Genomic DNA, 22,224 nt, shown 5'->3' on the forward strand with positions numbered 1-22,224 from the left:
TTGCATTTAAAAACTTAGCTTAGTCCTTCCATTGTTATCCGAGCTGTGATGTCCCCAACCAAAGTGATAATACCACTGCTTGATTAAGGCGCTGATACGGCTGTGTGTATCCCAAAGAAGGGATGAATATAATTTTTGCCTTCATATCGCGTCGATGTAACACAGTAGTTCACTAAGCCATATGTACTCTTCTAATACGAACACAAATCAACGCAGAATTTTTCTCCAGGAATGAAAATAGTTGCATGCGACGGAAATATTTTTAGCGAGCACATTCATCAGTTTTCACTACGGCTTCACAAATCGGTTTTGATTCAGAAAATTGCACTTCACTCATAACGCACTTCGATATTCAAAGCGGAACATAACAATAACACTAATACACGGCAATTACGCGACGAAACAGGGAACATGTCGTAACATGAAACCGACAATAACATATCCTTTTCGCCGAAAAATTCATTTTTGTATCACAACATTCCGCATCTATCCTAGGAATTTGTACAAATTCCATCGGATATGTAGAAACGATGTAGAAAGCACACTTTTTTATTAAACGAGTGCATCTTTTCATCGAAACACCACTGATACTCGAAGAAAAAACACGGAGCGCGAACGAGCACGTCCAGCCCGCACCACTGCTAAAGACGTCCTCTCTCAAAACGGAGATGCTTCTAAGAGTCTTAAAATATGTTAATCATCAATCGAGTTTCCACCAGCTGTAATTACGGGCCCATAACGGCAGATGTTCTTGCAACCACTTCTGAGTGCGTATCGAGTTATGGCATCTTGTTGAATGCAACATTTGGCTACTAACCGTACTGCTCTTTGATCCACGGCAGAACATACTCACTGGCAGGGCTCGGCAAAGTCATATTCAACTGAGGATAGTCAGGGGACTATGAAGTAATCGGCCTTCACATTCAATTGGAAATGAGTTTTTGCTTCTTCCAGTTGTCAAGCTTCTGTCCGCAGTACTGAATGAACAGTCATTCGGGCCCTCTCGTCGCTAACTGTTCTAACAATGCTCCGTGCTCATCCCATTCTTCATCGTCAAATGGACTTCACGGCAAATTGAAGTGACTGTCCCAGACTGAATTCGTATTTTGTCATGTATGCATGTTTTTTTAAAAAAAAAAGGTTAGGAAGGCTTCACCAGCCTTATCTGGTAAACCCAGACGTCGCTTACACCCACACGACTCATTCCCCGCGGAATCACATGTAGGTGACTACTTCCTTGACGATATTCACCGCATGAAGGGCAAGCAGCCCCTCGCGCCTTGCGGTGAATCTGGGACATACAAAAACGACGTGTTCCGGTGCTTCCTGCATATCTCCTGACTCCGGACAAAGGGGTGAAATTGCGTGCCCAAACCGATGTAAGTATTGCCTGAAGTTACCATGCCTAGACAGGAACTGATTCAGGTAAAAATTTACCTCACCTTGCCTCCGGTATGAGCCTGTACGTCCATCTATCGTTCTCTGCCGTATCCCATTCCTGCTGCCATTTGGCCATCGGCTCCGTTCCCATCGTTTTTCGGATACCTTCGGTTTCCCTCCGCAATCACTGTCTTCCGCCAGAGTGATGCAGATGGGAATCGTCCTGGAGATTGCTCGCACAGCTTCTGTCGAAATGGTCCTATACGCGCTTACAACTCGCATGGCCATGAACCGGAATGTGCTGTACAGCCTCCTCCGATTTCGGTGAGTTTCCAGAACCGCCAATTAGATAGGGCCACCGTACCTCCATATCCACGAAGATACTTTTGCCAAGAGGCGCCTCTTGCTGCTGCTTGAACCAAAGCTACCAAAGCGAAACCAAACAGAAGTCCGACCGAGACTTCTGTCCGCAGCACTGCTTCTTCTTCTTCAATGGCACTAACGTTCCTAGAGGAACTTCGCCGTCTCAACGTAGTATTACTTACGTCATTTTTATTAGTACTTAGTTGAGATTTCTATGCCAAATAACACGCCTTGAATGCATTCTGAGTAGCAAGCTCTAGAATACGCGCACTGCTTTCGATTGCTCACTAACAACACCTCGGTTTTGTGATGTGCCGTCTGAAGCTTCACACTATCCTTCCTGCTACCGATCCTGTCTACTGCTTCAGTCGCCAACATGTTCACTTTCTGGAGCGTCTCCGTTGTTACAATATCTTCCACGAAGCCTACGTTCTCCACACCCTTGCTTGATATCACGATGGACCAAGGATGAAACCTTGTGGAACTCCCGCCGAGATGTTCTTCAGTATCTGTCCCCTGTCTGTGTTTTATATCTGGATTAGATTCTGGAAATAACTCCATAGCATCCTGTACAGGTACTCAGGGACCTTCGCTGATTTCAAGGCCACGTTGAGGATTCTATCGGGGCCAGGTCCTTTTTTTCATCTTCAGACCTTTTGCAACCGCGATAAGCTCATCGTTGGTGACTTGTGTGTTCTCATCTTCCTCCTCACGGAGCCACGTGATGCGGAAAGAGTCCTTTCGCGATGACCTCAAGTTTTTCCGGACAATGGAATTATGTCGTAGAACCAAGGATTTTCGCCATCACGATTCAATATGCTCCACCCCAAGGATTTGCATCGACGTCTCGACACAGCTCCCTGTAGCAGTTTTATTTACTCCTACGCATGCTTCGTTTCAAGGCGGCTCTGGTCGCTCGGAACACGGGCAGTGCTCCTCTCTTTCTACGTATGATCGTTCCCTCTGGACTCCTTTTCTGGCTCGTAGAGAGTAAAGGCTGATTTAGACGATGCCAGTCAGCGCTCTAGTTGAAGTATCCAGTGAACAGAGAACAGACACTCTGTTCAAGTTAGAGGCCAATTACTTGTTCGATACTGGTACAAGTATCTTGAACAGAGTGTCTGTTCTCTGTTCACTTGATACTTCAACTAGAGCGCTGACTGGCATCGTCTAAATCAGCCTTAAGTGCGGAGGATACTGAGTCACTCGTTCTACCAGCCTACTGCGCGTCTTTTATCCGTCAGGTCCAATCCTCTCGGCATCGATGCTGATGAAGCTAATTTTAAAAATACTGTAAAACTGTCATGTTGAAATTATTTTTGACCTAGAACTACGTCTTTCATTCAGGGTGCCAAATCAGAAAACAGGTCACGTTTTTATGAAATAAGGTTAATGCTAATAACTATTTTTGCCGCGAACGGACTCAGACGATTTACATACCAAACGAATCAGAAATTCCCTAAAATTAGTTTTATGCTATATATACACTCTGTCTATAAGATCAGGTGATAATCTTGCTGCTTTGTGTTATTGTAAATAAACAATGCTTCAATTTATATTCTAGTGTGTAGGTATTAGTTTGTCGAATTCTCAATGATACGGTAAGAAGGAGAGCTCTACGTAAATCGAAGCTCTCTGACCGGGATAAGCGGGAAATAGCTAGAACAGGTTCGAATACCTCAAAATCGCATGTGCAAATAAAGAAATATTCCAACTACTCAACTGTTCGGGTGAAATTTCGTCAAATTTTGGTAGAAACTCCTCACATAAAGAGGGCTTGAAAGGTTAAAACTCCTCATCTTACACCATCTCACATCGAAAGACGTCTGAGTTTTGTCAAAGCTCACATGAAACGACGGAGGGGTATGGTATCTTGTGACAAAGAATGTTTCCAAAAGAATACATTTTGCTATATACCATAACGAAAAGTTCTTCAAAGTATAGGTTATCTTCACTGACGAAAAACAGTTCAATTTGGATGGTCCTCATGGTTTCAACGGGTACTGGCGTGATTTACGGACGAAGGAACAGTATTTTTCAACCAGGAATTTCGGTGGAGACTCGTGCATGATTCGGGCGGGATTCTGTGCAGCCGCAAAGCTCAAGATAGCTTTCACATCATTCAAGGATTACACACATGTTCTGGAATTCTCTCTTCTACCGTTTTTGCGTGGATATCGTCACAAAAAAATCACATTCCAGCAAAACAATGCTACTATTCATACCAGTAAGTAAACTAAGCAATGGATTAAGGACCAAAAACTTAATTTTTTGGACTAGCCGGCTCGCTCTCCAGACTTGAATCCTGTTGAAAATCTTAGGGGGAATCCTTGTACGCAGAATCTACACTGAGGGAAAACTTTACACCACGATTGAAGAGCTCAAAGTCGCAATTTCGGAAAAATATCGAGAAATCCGTTCAGCAGAATTTGGTAAATAGTATTCCAACACGAATTTTCAAAGTTAGTAGTCGAAATGACAAGGTAACCAATTATTGACATGTAAATCAGCCGATCGTTTTGAATTATTAATTGATAATACTTATGAATTTGGAAGTGGTCTTATAGAAACTGGACAGCTGAAATAATTATATTTAAGCACAATGAATAAACAAACAACTCTTTTGAACGAAATTGACGTTAAATATACTTTACTCTAAGCATTCAACAATGTATGAATGTATCTTGTTGAAATTCTAACTGAAGAAACATTTCCATTTTCCCACACATTTGTTCTGCTCATTTGTGAACTTCCCTACCCATGCCATCTATAACGAGCGACTTATCGGTGACCAACGAAGGGTAATGATTTCAAGTCACCGTGACCAAAGAAAAAAAAAGAAGAAGAACGAAGGGGAATGTTTGTCTGGAGCATAAATATTGAACAAAACTTGAACAAAACAACAGCGTAGTTCTACGTTAACAATTTGGTCGTGTCTTGGACTTCTTCTTCTTGAATGGCGTTAACGTTCCCTGTGGAACTTTTGCAGTCTCAACGTATGCATTAACTAGCGTCATTTAATAATACTTAGTTGAGATTTTCTAAGCCAAATAACACGCCTTGAATGTATTCCGAGGGGCAAGCTCTAGAATACGCGTGATCACAGTGCAAGTCGAAGGAAATTTCTTTGACGAAAAGAGACGCTAACCACTCGGCCACGGGTGCACACGTGTCTTGGACACAACCTTCTATGATTTTTGTTTTTCCTTTGACTACTAAACAATGGAGCCGTCCATCAATGGTGTAACTGCTTTTTTGCATAAGAAATCAAATTTTCGTTTCTTTTTATGTGGACGTTAAACTAAGATAGTGTACGCGGACACCGAGATGTCGGGTGGAGTAATAGTGGTGGATTGAGGCCAAGTTGAATGAAAAGGCAGATTTGTATTCATTCGTTACGTCAATTAAATAACCATTTGCTAGAGTAGTTCATCAGTCATCCTAACTCTTAAAGCTCATCCTCATCGTCCTCTTCAGTTCTAGTCAATTCACGCCATGCTGACGGCGAATGCCGAAGTAGTCCTAGTCGAAGCGAAGCGACTGAGTGGAGATTCGATTTTCTGGTTTCGTCTTCGAAAATATTGGATCCTGATTACTGGAAATCTCGATGTAGAGCTCCGTATTTACTTTGTCGCTTTCAGAAATGAACACCGGAGTCATTTTTTTGCCATCAGAAGCCACCAATCCAAACACCATAACTGTAGCTTGGGGATGTTTGGTCAGATACACGTTTTCATGCTCGTCGGTCACGTCTTATACAACGCTTTACTCGTAGCTCCCGGATGCGGTTGGTAATCATGTGAGTTTTTTTTTCTCTTGTCCTCGACTTCCTTCACAATCTTCCGTGCCGTAAAGCCGCTGATTCCGTGTTCCTTCGCTGTTTTCCTCATTTAACGCACTGGATTCGCTCGAATCTTCCTTTTGATGGCAGCCACAGCCCTCGGAATTCGATCTGACCTCGGACGGCCTGTGACCACCTTTGCAGTCAGGTGTCCTTTCTTCTCTCGATCTAAGACCCTATTCACGGTCCACCGGAACACTCCCACGGCAGTTTGAAATCTTTTTTTTGTCTTTTTGCGACATTTGCGCGTGGAGCAAACCACGACTACGCTGCCACTTCGACATGGTGCAACTGTCAAACTAGGAAAATCGACTTCTTTTACTCGCTGTCTATTATGATATGAATTATAAGCTACGTGCATACAAATAAAATCAAAGGATTGTATGCACAGGGGAAACGGGTGATTTATGTGTACGAAATGAAACCTGCACAGCTCATTTCAAATATAATAGGTAAAAAGCAGCGAGAACACAAGCCGCTTCATCGAAGCCCATGTTGATGGTGACGAAGTGAAACAAAAACCATCAGGTGTGCTAGTAACGCGCCAAACCGGCTTACAATGGTGTTCTGCCCAATAAACCTATAAATTGAGACATTCTTATCCCGCTCATGACCCACGCTCAACTGGCACACATAATTCTACCCTTTCCCTAGGTCCTTCACAACGTGCTGACACTTCGTTTCATCAATCTTGCAGCGGGAGAGGAGATGGCGGTAGAACCCTAACACAAAGAGTCGCCCGGAAAAGCCTCTAACGATCGGGAAACGCGTCCTGCCGAGGTGGGGGAATTGAGCATTCTAAATCTTTGCTGCAATCATACTCTCGTTTGAAGGAAGACTCTTTCCACTGTTACAGCCAGAAAAAAAAACAATCCACTTACGTCTTGATATGACAGTTCAAAGCTCATCCTTCGCAAGGCTGCCGAATTCCACCCACGCTCCGCACACTATGCCGACGGCAAAGTTCAATTGTTATTGCCTCCACGTGCTTGGAATGTTTCGGGGAGCACAGAAGACAACGAACGCGTTGGCGACAGACACAGCCTGGAGAGCGCCATGATCGGAATGGTGATGACGATGATGACGGCGTGTACTACTGCACTGTTGTGTAAGGACGCAAGTCCTGTCGGATGCCTCCCAGAAGAGCAGTAATGAAATTGCCCATACGTAAGCTTCTCGGTTGTCAATTTAGGGGCCGTTTTTAACGGTACGACGGCAAAATCATTGCCTCCGCTTGATTTTGCGACCGGAAGGAAGTGGCATTCAATTAGAGTCGTGACGGGATCGTAGAATTGACATTTTATCAGCCCACTGGGGGGAACGACAGTGGAGATCAGAAGAATGGCATTTGGATCGATCGACTGTTACTTCGGGATGGGATTTTGCGTATTTTGCAATCGATCAAATACTCACTTTGTGTGGGTTTGCAGGATTCAGGATCCGAAATCCCATGCGTACTGTATTTATTTCACGATGACAGCCACTCACAAATCACGTTCCAAAGTAACACCGAAATCGAACAGGGATTCGCCCGGTATCCTCTATCAAACCACAGCAGTGTCTGACAATCCCGATAGAAAAACACACCAAGAGACAGACCAAAATGGCGACGTGGGTTGCATTTTACCTCGCTCTGAGTCTCTCTTCGCGCGCAAAGTTTATGTGCGCCATAAAAGCTCTCAAATATGAACATAAATTTGGATTGATTTATCACCCACTCGCGCTGCGGTCGGTTAATAAAACCGAAGACAAGCACCCCGGCCCGGCCAGAATCCTAAATCATGTCAAATTAAAACGCACCGCCGTTTTGTATCTCCGGTTCCAGCTAACGTTCTTCGTACTTGGCGCGGGTGGTTTGGAGCGTGACACAGCTTATTGAGCTGTGCATTTGGGGCCACCGGAGGTCCCACCGGGAAGCTTCGAGACTACTGCGAGGGTTGCGCGATCTGTGGAAATTTATGAAAATAAGCTTTTGATGTAGATTGGCAATGAACGGTGAAATCACTTTCACTTAATTTTTTTCCGCAACCAATTTTTATTACTGCCAGCAAGGTCGGGACGAACGGCATTCGGTTGCCCCCCGGCGCACAATGCACAATAAATTAGCCATCAATATTTCACTCTCGAGCAGCTGTCCCATCGCACCCGTGTGGTTTTGCCATCAGTAACTGGGTTCTGGTTACATTTAAATTTATGAATTTCCGGAATCGGAATGAGGCTCCATTTAAATTGTTCATTTATAGCGTGATTGCACCATACAGCAATTTGCTAACAATATCATCGAACCCCCATATTTTTCCTGTGTTGTTAGTACTCATATGCTGAACGACCCATGTTGTTTCAGGTTCTAGACAGTGGCGTAGCATACGAGGGGCGAGGGGGCGGTCCGCCCCCGGTGTCACCCCTTCGAGGGTCGATAAGTTTTTCAAAAATAAAAAAAACGTCACGCATCAGTGATTGATGATATTATTCAGTGAAAAAATATAGCGGTCCGTGCCTAAGGGCATGAAACGTAGGACTGTGATTGTTCGGAAAAATGTTTTTGAATTTAATTCTTTTAATTCTTCAAAAATAGTAGATTTTACTGATCTAATATTTCGAATGGTGGCTCTGAAAAGAGCCGTTTGCTACATGAATTAGTATTCTATAAACGTGCCGTAAGTTCAATTGGTATAATATGTTCAGAACTAATGAACAAGTGGATTTGAGGATGTTGACAATAAAATCATGAAACTTTTTTGGTAGTTTTTTTTTTCACGTTTCGGTCGACTATTTTGTTTCGGTTTCTGCATCTCGTCCTCATCGTGTGAACGGATGGTTTCTCCAAATGATGTTTACCTCGAATCAATCCATCATGAACCTCAGTCGTATGCATTTCGACCTCCGGAACATCGACGAAACTGGCTGCACAAACTGGAGCACATTCGTCTGACACGACCGTTCGGTCGCTTGCTGACGAATCAGTCGGATCGGCGTCTGGTTTGGTTCGATGTGTTTTCACCTTGTAGATTTGAAGCATCTGTGTAGCTTTGTTCCACTGCTATCTCCAGAAATTGTTTCAAGGCTAAACTAGAATTGCATAAGCAATGTATGTTTTTAACTGTAACCATAAAATTTAATTCAGTGATTTGATTTTTTTACAGATGGGCATTTTACAAACATACAACCAAATGTAAACATTAAACTTCATAATCAGAGATACCAGGTGTTTGTTCCAATTACATTAACCAGGCATGAAAGTTTCCAATAATTTATGAATCGATTTCTGAGAAAATTCTGATAAAATGAAGATTTTTCCACTCATTTATTTTTATATAACGCGTTTCAACCATCGTACCTAGGTGTTTCGAAGTTTATTGCTATGCATGTGAAAAAAATAGAGTACTTAATTGTGAAACTGTTAAGGGAAATACATGCATATAGATTTAAAACTCGTTTTTATAAATCGTTGATTAAGTGAATAAACATTTGTGTGTTCCTGAGCGTCCGCGGGATAATCGGAGACAGCCCGAAACCGAACGGTGACTGCCTGCGGATAATATGGCGGAAATGTGCCGAGTGCCCAGCCTACTTGATCGGTAAACTGTTCATTGTTCCGCGCGGTCGTCCCGATCCGCAAATAATTGTACTTCCATTTTTACGCAGCACGGTCGTCCCTATCCGCACTCTTATGGTAAAGATTTATCTGGAATGGTACAGATTGTTTCGCTATTTTTGGTACAGATTCTGTACGGTACAGAGTGCAGATTTTCGTCAAAAAGTACAGATTGGTACAGATTTTTTCCATTTGTGAAATTTCTTACATTTGAACAATGCAACATCGTGATACATGACAACTTTTACGCCGCAGTATCGCTTGGTGCTGATGATCATAAAAGCATTTACAATACAATGATTGATCAGCTTCATAAGGTCGAAATTGATTACAAGGATCGTCTGAAAGGATTCGCGTCGGACGATGCGACGTATGTTTTGCCCCAGATCAACAGATTGAATCGTTTGTTCCATGCTGTTCCTGAATTCACGATGCTACATAAAGAGGAAATCTTACGTTGTTTAAATGTCCAGTGCTATTATATATGAAGATCATTTGAAAAGCGACAAAAATTTTAGGTTGGAATAGCAGCAGAAGAAATTATCAAAACAATGGACAGCGAAAGGCAGATCATTTCAAAGGGTATTTGTCGCAGTTTTTTCGAGGAGCTGAGATAAAATGAGATAAAGATTTTGGCGATTCGACGCTCAAGTCTACGGCAATGTTAAATCCCAGAAACTTTTCTAATTTGACTAGCATTAACGTTATGTTAGAAGCGTTTCCAGGATTCTAAAGGGTGTGTCACATCAAATTGCATCACGGAAAAAACGCTGTAGAAATTCGCCCAGTAGACCGATCCTTTTGAAAATTTTAGACAGTAAAATAAAAAACTATTAAACAACTTTTGGCATTTTCTTTTTATTCATACTTCGAGCCCAAGCCCGTATGCTCGCACCTTCCTCTTTACCCCGTCCATAAGATTCTGTACAACGTCAGGTTGTAGTTTTTTTTGAACAGAAATCCATTTTCTCTTGAAGTTCGCCTCCGATTTGACAACTTTTGGGTTCTTCCGGAGGGCCTGCTTCATAATCGTCCAATATTTCTTTATTGGGCGAAGCTCCGGCGCGTTGGGCGGGTTCATTTCCTTTGGCACGAAGGTGACTCCGTTGGCTTCGTACTCGTATCATTAACATTTTTTTATAGGGTTAAAAAATATGTTTACTTCCACCTTAACACAGAACGGTCGTCACGATCCGCACTCCTATTATAATCATTTTTTCATACGGCCGTCCTGCGCCGTATTTGTTTTGCACGGTCGTCCCGATCCGCACCCCTATTATTGTTATTTTTTATACGGGCGTCCTGTGCCGTATTTGTTATGCATGGTCGTCCCGATCCGCAAATTATTTAACTTCAATATTTACACAGCACAGTCGTCCCGACCCATACTCTTACCATTATCATTATTTATACGGTTGTTCCAATCCGCAAATATTTTTACTTCCATCTTTACACAGCACGGTCGTCCCAATCCGCAACTAATCTCACTTCCACATTTACATAGCACGGTCGTCCCGATCCACACTCTTATTATAATCATTTTTTATACGGTTTATCCTTAGCCGTACTTGTTCTGCGCGGTCATCCAGATCCGCAAAAAAAATTACTTCCATTTTTACACCACACGGTTGTCCCGATCCGCATTTCTTACCATTTTCTTTTGTACCTATACAGTCATCCCGAGCCGTAGCCGTTTGTGCGGTCGTCTCGATCCGTTCCGATCCGCTATGTGAGCTCATAGCGGCCCAAAATGATGTTCCTTCGTCAGTTCAATGTTGATTCAATTCCATTAGGACTGATGTGCATTTTGTCTATCATGGAACGATCACTCTTATACTTGAAATATTTTTGAGCTATTACTGAAACACGCCGGGGTTGCTGGATAATAGGTGGGATATTGATTTTACCAGCCATACTTCCGCAACCTTCGAAAATATCGCTGTGTTTATCGATGGTTTGCTCAGCTCTGATACGGTATACTTTAGGCATATCTTGTTATTTTTTTGATTGGGACGGTGTAGCAGGAACCACCGCTGCCGAGTTGCAAAATGCTACTAATCCTAGCGTAGTGCATACCTTTAGAGACAAAAGTGGTCTATGATTCAACGTCGAATACTTGTAAATCCATCATATAATTTTTATTCTTGTGCTTGCAGGCTACCTTAACTTGTCCATGTACCGGAATGGTACTACCACCAAAGGCTTGAATGATAAAAAGGTGACCTTTTGAGCCTTTTGGTTTTGAGATGGTTCCATTCATTCAATGTGACAATTTTGAATGTCTTCATTGCTGTCTCCAACGCATCACATTGCAGGGTTTAGCCAATACCTTCAAATGAGACACGAAATCGTCTATGCTCTCCGTCGATAACTGTGAAGAGGTGAAAGATTCCAATCGGTCAACGATAATATAATTTTTCTTTTTGGCTGCCAAAACTGTGCCCGAACTTTGCTTGTTTTCCGCAGTGAGTTCAAAGTTGACGTACAATTTTCAATGATGTTCCTACGATTGCCAGTTGTTTTCGAAACAGCAAAAGTCCCCTCCATGTCTCCATCAATGGCAGTCGGAGGAGGAAAAGGAACATTGGGTGATATTGTTACTGCCGTACCTTCTTCAGCAGGATCTACTCGGTGCTCCATCATCTGATTCACAAGCTCACCAAAAAGCTTGTTTTTATTTTCCAGAAGCGTCGCTGTTTGCTGGTCCATTGTAATCAGAAAATTTTCACTACTCGAACGAATAAAATCTTAATGGCGCCCGAAGGCTCTCACGTACATCCGTAACGCGCCGCGAGAGAGAATGCTACATTGTTTTTCAGTTTGATATCTGGTCGGTCTTCACGGAACATGATTCATTCACCGAATAATGTAAACGTTCTATCAGACCGAAATTATTTTATAATTCTGCGATAATTTCTGACTCCATGTTTTGTTTTTATGTCAGAGAACAATAAAACACACGTCTATTCTCTACCAGGTGCTTTAATCAACTAATCCATGCTTTACTGCTCGAGGACTAGGAAAACAAGGTTAATGTATACAAGGTAGTACAGAAGTAATCATAATATAATAAAAATCTCGTGTCACGGTGTTTGTTACCGAACTCCTCCGAAACAGCTAGACCGATTTTGATAAAATTATACTCAAAATACTTGGTAGGTATGAGAATAGGTTGTAAACTATATATGATACCGGTAGGATACCGATAACCATACATTTAATACCGAATAGGGTGGCTCTATGCAGAAAAAAAGATCTAGATATTTTTTTCAAAAATTTGACTTCATACCATACATATAACCTTAAATTTTGACCCCAATTCCCTATTTTTAATTGCGATTTTATTATTTTTGCGTCAAAAATATTCTTATAATTTAACCGTTGTTCGATTTCTCAACAGAACGAATTTATTTAAGTTGTTCAATGACTGATGGCGTAACGACCGCTTCATTGAACATCCATCTACAAATACACAAGTAACATAAATTCATCTAAAGCAGGGAGCATCTCCGACGAGCTGGAAGCCTTTTTGAATGAGTTATCGAAATTCTTCAAATCACATTTGCTCGGATTACAAAATGACAATTACGCTATTGCCATCAACCCTGATAAAACATCAGCTGGAGAGCACGTGTGTAGATCCAAAGCACAAGCGCTGCTGGAATCATGATAGCACGGTGACACGAGAAATTTAATGCGAAGAAAAAACAATAATCTGGAATTCATCGCTGACACACACCGTTCATACGACCCTCGCTATATTCTTCTTCAATGGCACTAACGTTCCCAAGGTTTGCCTTCTCAACTTAGTACTACTTGCGTCATTTTTATTAGTAAATAGTTGAGATTTCTATGACGAACAATACGCCTTGAATGTATTCTGGAGTGGCAAGCTCAAGAATACGCGTGACTACAGTGCAAGTAAGAAGGGTTTCTTCAACGAAAAATTTCTTGCATAAACATTAGACCAACGAGACCCCGTCACAGATACTTAATTCATTATGAACATCATTTCTCATTTTGATGTAATATTTATGGACATGCGACGAAACAAACAGAGGGCGCGCTCGAAGGACTTTTATGTTTATCATATGGTGATTTGACATGGTCAAGAAACGCCAATTCAAGATATCGTAAGCTGTGCCAACAATTTATGGTCGACATATACGCGAAGGTAGAGATTGAACGACTGCAATTCTTACTACACAATCAACAAAAGCGGTGCGAGGAATAATACATTCACTTGCGAGACACTATCATGAGCAACGCCGACACAGCTTTAGTTATAGCCAGGCCAAAGCGCAATGCATTGTCATGACATTGCGCGTGTGTTCAAACACAAAATGAAGTTCGATCGTATTCGTCCCCACATATTGTTGGTTGTATTCTGTTGAATGGAAAAAGCGCAATTTTGCATTCTGTTCAAGCTCAAGTCCAATCGAGTTGAGCAAATGTGACAACCTTGCCACGCAATTCGATGTAAACAACATTGGTCTCCATGTTCCATTTCTATGAAGCAAAAATAGCAATGGTTTTTCGGGTGGAATAAACACGCAAAATTTAGCATTCAAACACATTCAAAACAAACTTATCATCCAAAAGAAATCGAATAATAATTTTCATTCAAATTTCAACAATTTAGAATTATTTCCGGAATTATGCCGATCAGATAGAGAGTAAATTGAACCACAAATACGGATGACTTATTTTGACCATTGTTTCGCGACAAGGCGAACGAACTTAAGAGTGTAAAAGTCGATTTCGATCGAATTGTAAAATCCGATCACTCATACGCATATATGAATATTGAGTTCTACAAATCGGTGAAGAGTAATAAAAACATCCATGAATAAAGGAAGCAATATGGCTGTGTTTCAAACTTAGATTACCGATGTGAATACTCCTCGATTGAATGACAACGATAAAATAACGCGATTCCAAACAGGCCGATTAATCAGCTCCATTGAAGTTGGCTGGCGTATCGCTGTTTTCCAATTTATGAACGAGACCAAGCTGTTATAAACTAAGCCACGTTGAAAATCACATGCACGTATGTTCTAACAAGGAGACAACAATAAATATTGATTTTTTATATTTCATTTTTTCTACTTTACGTCAAACTTATATTACTTTTTTCAGTTGACTTTAACTTTTAAGAGATTAAACATGTCAGTTACGTTAATGAAATACACCAAGAAACATCATATAACCTTTCGTTCAAATTATTTAATTGTTTTTTTTGTCGGTCACATTCGATGTATTTTAAAGATCGTTAAAATATTCAAACACACTTACAATACATTAGTGTGTTTTATTCAACACTCAAAATATTTTATTATAGAAATAATTTATTTGGCAGAACAACGTTTGCCTAGTCAGCTAGTCATAATATAACAGTTGCATTTTCTTCAAACTATTTTCTAGCTGTAGGACCTATGAGACCGACGCGAATCAGACGGAAAATTATGTGCCAATCCCCATGGGTATATACGTGGTATAAGTGCTAAATGAATTGGCATTGAAATTGAATGTATCAATTTTGATTTTGATTTTGTGTTCGGAAAATTTGCTCCTGTTAAGCCGAGACGCGCGAGGATATTATGATTTCTTGTTCGTTTTTTTTATCTCATTTATTTATTTTAGGCTCATTAGCATTTTAGCTGTAACAGAGCCGAATTCTAATCGTGTACATGTCACATGTTTATCATATCTATAATTAGCACATTACACATCCGAAAGTGCCGAAAAATGCACTAGAGTATTCTCTTCTATACCATTTCATATGGTACACATTCACAGAGTAGCCATATAGGCGTAGGAGTTTTTCCTTCTATTTTTACATTATCCAGGTAGACCGGACAGCGGAGATAGTTGATTGATCATTGTTGAGTTGTTTATAGAACAGCAGCCCGATGTGTCTTGCAGAGCAGAGCAGTTGTATGGATGAATCGATCTTATTTCGACCGTGGATCGATCTCCATCGCTGGTGATTATTGCGTGGACGTAGTTATTCTGTAACAACACAAAGATGGTCAAATGAGGGCCCTGAGTTTTGAACTCACGATCGATCGCTTACTAAGCAAACGCGCAACTTATATGGCTACGGAGACCCCCTTGTTCGTTTTATTTAATATTAAAATAAATAAGTTTGTGGGTTCATTAAATAATATGAGTACCGGTAAATTTCTTCAGTTTTTTTTTTTTCTAAAATTGATACTTTATTCTGCAAACATGGTTACAAATTTAATATTCAAATTATTGACCATCTCAAGTCACAACTTTTTCCCATCTTTCTGGCAATTCACGGATCCATTTGCGGAAATAATCGGCCGGTTTGTCGGATAACCACGAATCGATCCAATGTTTGACTTCATCAAAATTGGACAAGTGCTGGTCAACCAGACCATGTTGCATCGATCGAAAACGGTAGTAATCGGACGGAGCAATGTCTGGAGAATACGGCGAGTGGGATAGGACCTCCCATTTCAGCGTTTCCATGTATGTTTTCACCGGTTTCGCGACTTGCGGATGAGCATTGTCGTGCTGCAAAATAACTTTATCGTGTCTTCAGTGCACGGCTCAAACACATCAATTGTCATCGGTAAAGGTCCCCCGTAATGGTTTCATTCTGTTTTAGCAGCTCATAGTACACCAAACCTAGCTGGTCCCACCAAATAGACAGCATATCTTTCGGGTCGTGAATATTCCACGCGGCCGTCGATGTTGATGCATGGCCGGGATATCCATCCGATGCCCGTCGTTTAGGATCGTCGTAATGGACCCACTTTCATCGCCAGTAACGATTCGATGCAAAAAACCCTTTCTTTTATGCCGTTGGAGCAGTTGTTCGCACGTGAAAAAACGGCGTTCGACGTTTCGTGGCATCAGTTCATACGGCACCCAATGTCCTATCTTTCGGATCATACCCATTGCTTTTAAACGATCGGATATGGTTTGCTGAGCTACTCCAAGTGTATCTACAAGTCCTTGTTGCATTTGTGACGGATCTTGATCGAGTAAAGCCTCCAATTCTTCATCTTCAAACTTCCGGAACGTTCTTCGTCTTCCAAGTGAAAATGACCACTTTTAAACCGTGCGAACCAAGTCTGACGCGTTCGTTCAGTTGGAGCAGGGCCACCATAAACTTCCACCAAAATGCGATGACTTTCCGCAGCTCTTTTCTTCATATTGAAGTAAATAATAAAGTAACACTCCCCGTGAAAACACTCTAGTTGGTATGAAATTCGACATATTCGAAGTGGCAAAAAAACTATGTTGTTCACGCTTCAACTTTTGACATATACTGAAAAATACGCACAATGACAGTAGCTTTTCAATGAGTATCTGGAAATTTTATTCACTGGAATAATAATCAAGTTATGCCATCTGTTGTAAAACCGAAGAAACTTACCGGTACACCTAATATGATTTTTCATTAAAAACCGAGGCAAAGGACTTGATAACAAGGTTTGATTTGAAGGGTGCAATACACTGCGTTTCACAACTATAGAACCACTCATATTTTTTTAGTTTCCAGAGATATGTGATATGTGAGATATGACCTACGAATAAGAAACTTATTGTAATTCCTGTGAAATTGACGTTAATTTGGTAAAGGAGTGAAAGTTTTTCCATCTGGTTCTTTAGTTATGAAACACTGAAATTATAGTTTCTTTTTTATTGTTTCGCGTCTGAACACAACAATAAAGTTAAAATGGTCAGTCCTTTAAATGAAGATAGTTATTATATCCTACACTGTATACTTCAAGTCAACTGACTTCTTACATATCTCTGGAAACTCAGAAAAAAGTGTGGTTCTATAGTTGTGAAACGCAGTGTATAAGACAAACGCCCGGGGTGTCACCGGGTCACGCTACGCCACTGGTTCTAGAGTAGCAATTCTTCTCATTATATATGCCAATTTGTACTCTGCGAAATAACCTCACAAGCGATATGTGTCTATTACCTTTTTCATTTCCCAAATTTCTCAAGTATCTAATCTAACAAGATGACAGTGAGAAAGCTAAACAAATCCCCTCTCTCCATCCCATTTCCGGCAGACTTTTACTTTGGAATTTCTTAATCAAATATTTAAATGACAGAGTGTGAAACAATTCCGCTCTACTCACCTCTCACTATTCAAACGATTTGTGAAGCGCTGGGGAGCAAAATATAGGGCACACGTTTTATGGCGCTGCGTATTCTTGCGAAGAACCCATTCGGAAATATGTGAAGTGACACCGGGGGAAAAGATAACTTCCCCAATCCCGAAGCGAGCATATATGAGACACATCACATCAGTGAAGACATCACTTTTTCCTCCCCAGATGTGTAGCGGAAAAAGTTGGAATCAAAATTCATGTGTCAACGCACAAACGCACGCACACACACCCAATAAGACATAAGATAAGCGAGCAGCATCAGCAACTCGCAACGAAAAAGTGAAAAGATAAGGAATTTGAAATGAACATTCTCGGCGGAGAGAGCGAAAAAAAACTTTCCCGTCTGATCGTAATCTAGCTTTTATCCTCGAGGAAAAACTTGTTCCACTCAAGAGATGACATACAAACAAGTGAAACCAAAAAGTAGCACGCGAACAATGATCAATTCTGCGATATTTCGGCAGTTTGATAAATGGGATTTGTAATGAACTTTGCGCTTGTATTGATTCTATCATTTCTTCTGCTCACTTTTATTTCTGTGTGTATCGACAGCGCAAATTACTAACGTTCGTTTCCTTCTTTTTCTTCTTTTTTTACCAGGAAAGCTCGACTTCCACGAGTTCATACCCGGTAAGTGTGTTACACTAGTCTGAAATATGTGCGTGTGTGTGACTATATTTTACTTATTTATCACACGTGTGCCCTCTTAATGACGCTGGAGAAACACCTGGGAAAAGTGTGACTGTTTGCCACCATTTCGGTGGCTTACGCTAACAAGTTTCCCTGGAACGAAAGAAAAAAAAACTTCGGCAACATCTTGATTGAGGTGTGGCAGAATGACTTGTGGGGAGAACCCGCACCTGGCGCCAATCCACCGCCATCGCATGAGAAGGGGGAAGGAGGGGACGTCTAAATATTTCAACGTAAATCACTTGTCACTTGGAATTGCTGACTTCTTCACTTTTTCCCTATTGAATGGCTGCCAGAGGGTGCCTCATGTGGGGTGGTGCGAAACAAGTTTGCTCTAATTCAAATAATTGGTTATGAATAAAACATCGAAACAAGGCTGGCTGATAGGTCACAATTTGTTCGTATCTGGCATGTAAGAATATTACAACATGATGGGGCACGGAATATGAGCAGCGATATGATATGACATGCAGCGCAAACGGAGCGTTTATGCGATATTGGAATTGCAGATTGAGAGAAGGAATGCATTTGAATTTCGTGCTGATTAATCTTTTCGTCGTTTCTAGATACGTGTTATTTCGCTCTTCGCTTGAAATAAGCGTAAACTACTTCATAAGCAGGTTAAAGCTGTACTTAAACTCAATAAAACATATGAATTGTTGTGTGATATTTCACTCCTACCTGGGTAAACTGACCAAATAGTTCAAGATTAAAATCAGGAAAAACGGAAAGACATAGTAATACGTGCTTTGTACTCTACAACGAATATTTAGACAATGTAGATACATTGCGAAGAAGATTATGATTTTTGGAAATTTTATCGTAAAATGTGTTGAAACGTGACAAATGTCATTGTTAAATTGAAGTGAATTTTCTGTTTGACAATACTCATAACTTTCATAGTTTCTATATTTTTATAACAGGATTTTTTTACAGATGCTTCTTCGAATCTCTGGTCATTTAGAAATAGATTTGAATACAATCCATTTATACTGTTGTGTTTCCTCTTTCCCATTTTTCGATGTACAATGGTAGAAAAATTTCCACAGTTTTAAGAAATTCTATCTCTTGTTTTTCTCTTGAATCAACTAGACTTTTAAGAGCACTCTGCACTTCACTATTCAAATATACCTGAATAATTCTTATAGAAGCTATATAAATAAAAATGGTTCGTCAAATATGTTGGTAAGCGCAAAACTCTAGGAAGGAAAACTATATATATATATACACAAAATATCACATATATATATATATATATATATATATATATATACAAACAATTTTCTTAAATCTATGGTTAGTAATGTGGGAAACCAATTACTCGGTGGACCTGAGTTTAGAAGGGTGACATAATTTTTCAGGAAAAGGATGGTATATAAGGAAATTACTACAATGTTGATAATCACAAACACTCAATTCTTAAATCTATTCATATATCTATTGTGAATTTTCATTTAAACTTATTCTCCTGATTATAGCAAGGGTACCAATTGCTCGTAAAGGAAGAAAAGCAGGGTACAAGGATATAAGGATAATCACACACGAACATCGATAGCTTTAAGGAAAACATATATTTGGGACATGTAATCAAGGTCTAACCGAGCCAATACATCTCTCACCGGCACATTGGGCTGTCTTCCTCTAGCCCGAAGGAAGTTTTCTAAATTCGATCTGGCAACAAGATACACCTCACACGACCAAACAACGTGTTCGATGTCGTGGTAACCTCGGCCAAAAATGCAGAGATCGCTACCGGCCAGATTGAAACGAAAGAGTAACGCGTCTAACGAACAGTGATTGGACATGAGTCAGGAGAAGGTACAAATAAAGTCCCGACTCAAGTCCAGACTTTTGAACCATGGTTTGAGGCTAACCTTAGGGATAATCGAGTGAAACCTCCGGCCCAATTCATCTTCGTTCTACTTACGTTGCCAGTTTGCGATGGTATTTTTACGGACTAAAGAATAAAATTCATTGAAGGCGATTTGACGCTAATAAATGTCGCCTTCAATTGCACCAACCTTTGCTAATGAGTCAGGCCTCTCTTTGCCTGGGATTGAGCAATGTGAAGGGACCCAGACAAAGGTAATGACATAACAGCGTCTGGATAAAGCACTCAAAAATTATCGTATTCTCTCGAGGAAGTACGGCGAGTGCTTTTCCGGCCTCACTGATCGGATAGCTTCGACAGAGCTAAGACTATCCGTTACAATGTAATAGTGTTCAACAGGTCGTGAGGCGACGCTGTCCAGCGCCCAGTGTACTGTTGCCAATTTAGCAATATACACTGAGCAAGGATTCTGAAGACTGTGGGAGGTGCTAAAAAATACGTTGAACACTCCAAATCCTGTGGACTCGTTTATAGCGGACCCATCAGTAAAGTACATATTATCACAATTGATACGCCCATACTTTGCATTGAAGATCGTAGGAACGATCCCCGATAGAAGATAATCTGAAATATCATGGATTTTCTCCTTCATGAACAGATCAAAATGCACAGAGGAATTGATGTAGTCAGGAAAACAAACACGGTTGGGAATATACGAAGAAGGATCAACTTGCAAGGAGACGAATTCATGATATGAACTCATGAATCCGGAGCGAAAATTTAGCTCGATCAGCTGCTCAAAATCCCCGATCACCAATGGGTTCATAACCTTACACCGGATGAGGAAGCGAAGAGATAATAAATTGAAGCGATCTTTTAGTGGGAGTACGCCTGCCAAAACCTCGAGACTCATGGTATGCGTTAAGGGCATACATCCCAACGCAATACGGAGACAAAGATACTGAATTCGCTCGAGTTAAATGAGGTGTGTTTTGACAGCTGATTGAAAACAGAAACTGCCATACTCCATCACTGAGAGAATAGTTGTTCGATACAACATTATAATATCTTCGGGATGGGCTCTCCACCAGGTGTCGGTAATTGTACAGAGAAAGTTTATTCTTTGTTGACATTTTTTTACTCAGATACCTAATATGGGCCCCCCAAGTACATTTGGAGTAGAACCAGACCCCAAGAACCAGACGTTGAGAATTCGATCCCTAGCCCAATGGCCCAGGTTGAAAAATTGTTCAAAGTATCTTGTAAGGGTCCTTGCAGGTCGGATTCGTTTGATCCTACGACAGACACCACACCATCATCTGCAAGTTGTCTCAGGCTGCAATTTTGTGTAAGGCAATTGTCAATGTCGCTTACATAGAAGTTGTACAAGAGGGGGCTTAAACATGAGCCCTGAGGGAGGCCCATGTAAGAAAACCGACTTACTGCCGAATCCGACTTACTGACTTACTGCCGAATCTCCGTGAGAAAAGTTCAAATGCTTCTCACAAAGCAAGTTATATAACATATTATTCAATAGAAGCGACAGACCCCGAGAGTGTAATTTGTCTGACAAAACCTCTATTGAAACAGAATCAAAGGCCCCCTTTATGTCCAAGAATACTGAAGCCTTTTGTTTTTTTTTCGGCGTAAGCCATTTGAATTTCTTAAGAAAGCAACGCAAGACAATCATTCGTCCCCTTGCCCCTGCGGAACCCATATCGTGTATCTGAGAGTAGGCCATTCGTTTCAACCCATCGATCGAGGCGAAACAAGATCATTTTCTACAACAATTTCCGTATACAAGACAGCATTGCTATTGGGCGGTACGAATTGAAGTCGGAAGTGGGTTTTCCGGGTTTTTGAATAGCTATAATTCGCACTTGTCTCCAATCATCTGGGAAAATATCATGCTCCAGAAACCGATTGAATAAATTCAACAAGTAATGTTTCGCCACATCAGGGAGGTTTTTCAACAAGTTGAACTTAATTCTATCCGTTCCTGGAGTCGAATTGTTACAAGCAAGGCGAGCAAGAGAGAATTCTACCCCCGAGATTTTTACATCATGGGACGGCACGTACACGCGATACTCTAGGGTGAACCTCTGGGCGATCACAATATCGTTTGCATGTTTACAATCACCCACGATAACACGCAGTTTGTTCGGTCTAACTTTCAAAACATCGATCACGGGGGAATATCTTGTTAGATCTTTCGTGATCTGAATAACATTCAGCGCTTTTCCGTTTGGTTTAGGCCGAAAGAAAACAACCCAGGGACCAGTTCCAGGTGCATCTTCTGGATAAACCTTGACCCGGGGAGAGGACACAACAGAAGGGGAAGACGAGGACGAGGTTTGCGCGG

At 41.0% G+C, this 22,224-nt stretch overlaps 1 protein-coding gene across 9 annotated transcripts in view; it reads left to right on the top strand.

Annotated features, from left to right (window-relative positions):
- LOC129761894 (cytoplasmic polyadenylation element-binding protein 2) overlaps positions 1-22,224 on the top strand; it is a 693,641-nt gene that overhangs the window by 418,901 nt on the left and 252,516 nt on the right. For 8 of the 9 annotated variants that reach the window (XM_055759726.1, XM_055759730.1, XM_055759724.1 and 5 more), the window contains exon 5: positions 17,942-17,971. The exons of the other annotated variant lie outside the window; for it this stretch is intronic. In XM_055759726.1, coding sequence (XP_055615701.1) covers positions 17,942-17,971 — 30 coding nt within the window. The remainder of the gene's footprint in view (positions 1-17,941; positions 17,972-22,224) is intronic. 9 annotated transcript variants of the gene reach the window in all.

This window comes from Toxorhynchites rutilus, chromosome 1, assembly GCF_029784135.1.
Source record: "Toxorhynchites rutilus septentrionalis strain SRP chromosome 1, ASM2978413v1, whole genome shotgun sequence".
NCBI lineage: Eukaryota > Metazoa > Arthropoda > Insecta > Diptera > Culicidae > Toxorhynchites > Toxorhynchites rutilus.